The sequence below is a fragment of the Octopus sinensis genome, linkage group LG16 (genome assembly GCF_006345805.1).
Source record: "Octopus sinensis linkage group LG16, ASM634580v1, whole genome shotgun sequence".
In the NCBI taxonomy this organism is placed as follows: domain Eukaryota; kingdom Metazoa; phylum Mollusca; class Cephalopoda; order Octopoda; family Octopodidae; genus Octopus; species Octopus sinensis.
In genome coordinates this window covers 20,054,631-20,057,130 of record NC_043012.1, presented here as the reverse complement: position 1 = coordinate 20,057,130, position 2,500 = coordinate 20,054,631, and the positions used below count along the sequence as shown (strand labels likewise).

At 34.1% G+C, this 2,500-nt stretch overlaps 1 protein-coding gene across 2 annotated transcripts in view; it reads left to right on the top strand.

Annotated features, from left to right (window-relative positions):
* The window catches only part of LOC115220523, an 86,790-nt gene that overhangs the window by 54,342 nt on the left and 29,948 nt on the right, over window positions 1-2,500 (top strand). For both annotated transcript variants that reach the window (XM_029790664.2, XM_029790662.2), the window contains exon 5: window positions 1,638-1,775. In XM_029790664.2, the coding sequence (XP_029646524.1) occupies window positions 1,638-1,775 (138 nt within the window). The remainder of the gene's footprint in view (window positions 1-1,637; window positions 1,776-2,500) is intronic.

Sequence of the window (2,500 nt, the reverse complement as noted above, 5' to 3'; positions counted from 1 at the left end):
CCCCCACCACCACTCCTTTAAACCTGCCTAAATGTATAAATGCTAATACAATTCTTGTTAAATAGCTTCCTGAAGATTTCTCTTGAATGAAACAGTACTAGTCCTGTAGAAGCTCCTTCTATATAATAAATTAATTTTACTCTGCTATGTATTGAGTACCTTACTTACTGTGGTTAACCCCGGATCAACCCGGACCTAATATTATATATAATATATATATATATATATATATATATGGATATTTATCATACACGTGTGGGACAAAATAATGGAAACACGTAGCATCATAGCCTCATAATTTGGAATTATCTATAAAACCGTCAAAAACTTCTTCATTTTCATGTGTTTTGATTCATTACTAGTGCGGCTTAATATTTTTTGCTAAAATTATATTTTTCTTTTAAGATAGCACCAAATAATGATAATTAAAATTTATGAAAATGTCACATGTATCGGACTTTCATAGGGGTCAAATTGTTGGAGCTCATGTACCAGGTGCTAATATAAAGAAAACAGCCGAATTGTTTGGTGTACCAAGAAGTAGTGTCTCGAAAGTAATGACAGCCTCTGAGAAAGACGGAAAAATCTCCTCGTGGAAACATATCTCCTAAAGAAAACGAAAAATTTCAGAATGGGACTGTTGGAAAGAATTGTTAGAAAGAATCACAAAAGTACTGCTCCCAAAGTTACTGCAGATCTTAATGACCACCCCAAGAACCCAGTTTCCACAAAAACTGTACGCTGGGAGCTGCATAAAGCCGGTTTCACGACCACCGGTGGAGTATACGTGTGAAGAGAGCCAACTGAAGCATTTATCTCAGACTGCCTTCTTCCAACAGATATACATGGAGGAGGATCTGTGAAGGAGGATCTGTGGTGGGGGCTACATTTTGGAAATCTGCCCGCCTAATGGTTTCCCTTCATGGCAGAATTCATAGTCAAGACTTAGCATTTTATCTGATCAAATTCATTCTATCGTTACGGAACTCAAACGCAATCGTTCAGGAAGATAATGCACCAATTCATCCGATCTGGACACCACAGTCCCCAGATCTCAATATTATTGAATATTTATGGTAAAGTTTAGAAAAACAATTAAGGAGTCGATATCTTCCACCATCTTCACCACAAGAACTGGAGACTGTTTCAGCTGAAGAATGGACAAACATTCCTTTGAAACAATTCAAACTTTGTACGAATCCATACCTCGTAGAATTGAAGCTGTAATTAATGCCAAACGAGTTCTACCCATTTTATAATAAAGTTGTTTGAAATTTTAAGGCGTTTCCATTATTTTGTCCAAACCCTGTATATACATATCTATCTAGCTATCTATCAATCTATCAATCTATCTATCTGTCTGTCAGTCTCTCTGTCTCTATCTATCAATCTATCTATCTGTCTATCTATCTATCTATCTATCTATCTATCTATCTATCTATCTATCTATCTATCTATCTATCTATCTATATATATATATATATATATATATATATAATATATATATATATATATATATATATATATATACATATATACCCTGCACATATATGGCAGTTGTTAAGTATGTTTATATATTTGTCTTTGTGTATTGCTTATCTTATTGTTCTAACTGAAAATATATGGCGTATTCACAGATATATAAAACGCCTGCTGCTGTTTCCCATTTTCCACTTCAAGCATGAAGACAAAGAATCATTAAAAAAAGCTACATCTTGTTTTCTGAAGATTTTTGACAACCCTTTTGCCATTCCCAAGGGCAAAGCATTTAGACAGTAAGTCCTCTGTGAAATATTCTTATTATGCTTGTGCACTATCGTTAAATCTATTTTGAATTGCAATTTTATTATGTTGATTTGAAAATATTATTTTACAATAATTATTATCGATGTAGCACATACTTTTGATCGCATAAATATTATTAGGGTAAATCTTATTTCTACAAATTTGACAACAACCGAATAACATTCAGTGGCGCATAATACCACAACCAATGGAATTACCTTCTCTTTTTGTTGAGTTCCTATTTCAAGAGTGCACTGAAATGCTTTTGGCTTCGGGGAAAAGAAAATCCAGCAGTATCAGTTAATGATGATTTTATTCAACAAATTCCTCTCCGAGACTCACACACTTATTGCAGCGGTCTTTCAGCTTTTTTAAGCAGTTTAAATGAACTCGGAATTTTGGGCTTCCAGCTGGGACTTTCACTAACTCCTAAAAACCAACGTCTTTTCAGCATCCAACCGTATATAATTAGTTATATTGTTTGGGATCAAATTAGAATTACAAATCTAACTGAAGTTCACATATGCAATTCGAAGCATTGCTGTATATATATATATATATATATATATATAAAATTTGTGTGTCTGCGTTTGTCCCCCCAACATCGCTTGACAACCTATTCTGGCGAGTTTACGCCCCCGTCACTTAGTGGTTCGGCAAGATACCCTGATAGAATAAATACTAGGCTTACAAAAAGTAAGTTCTAGGGTCGATT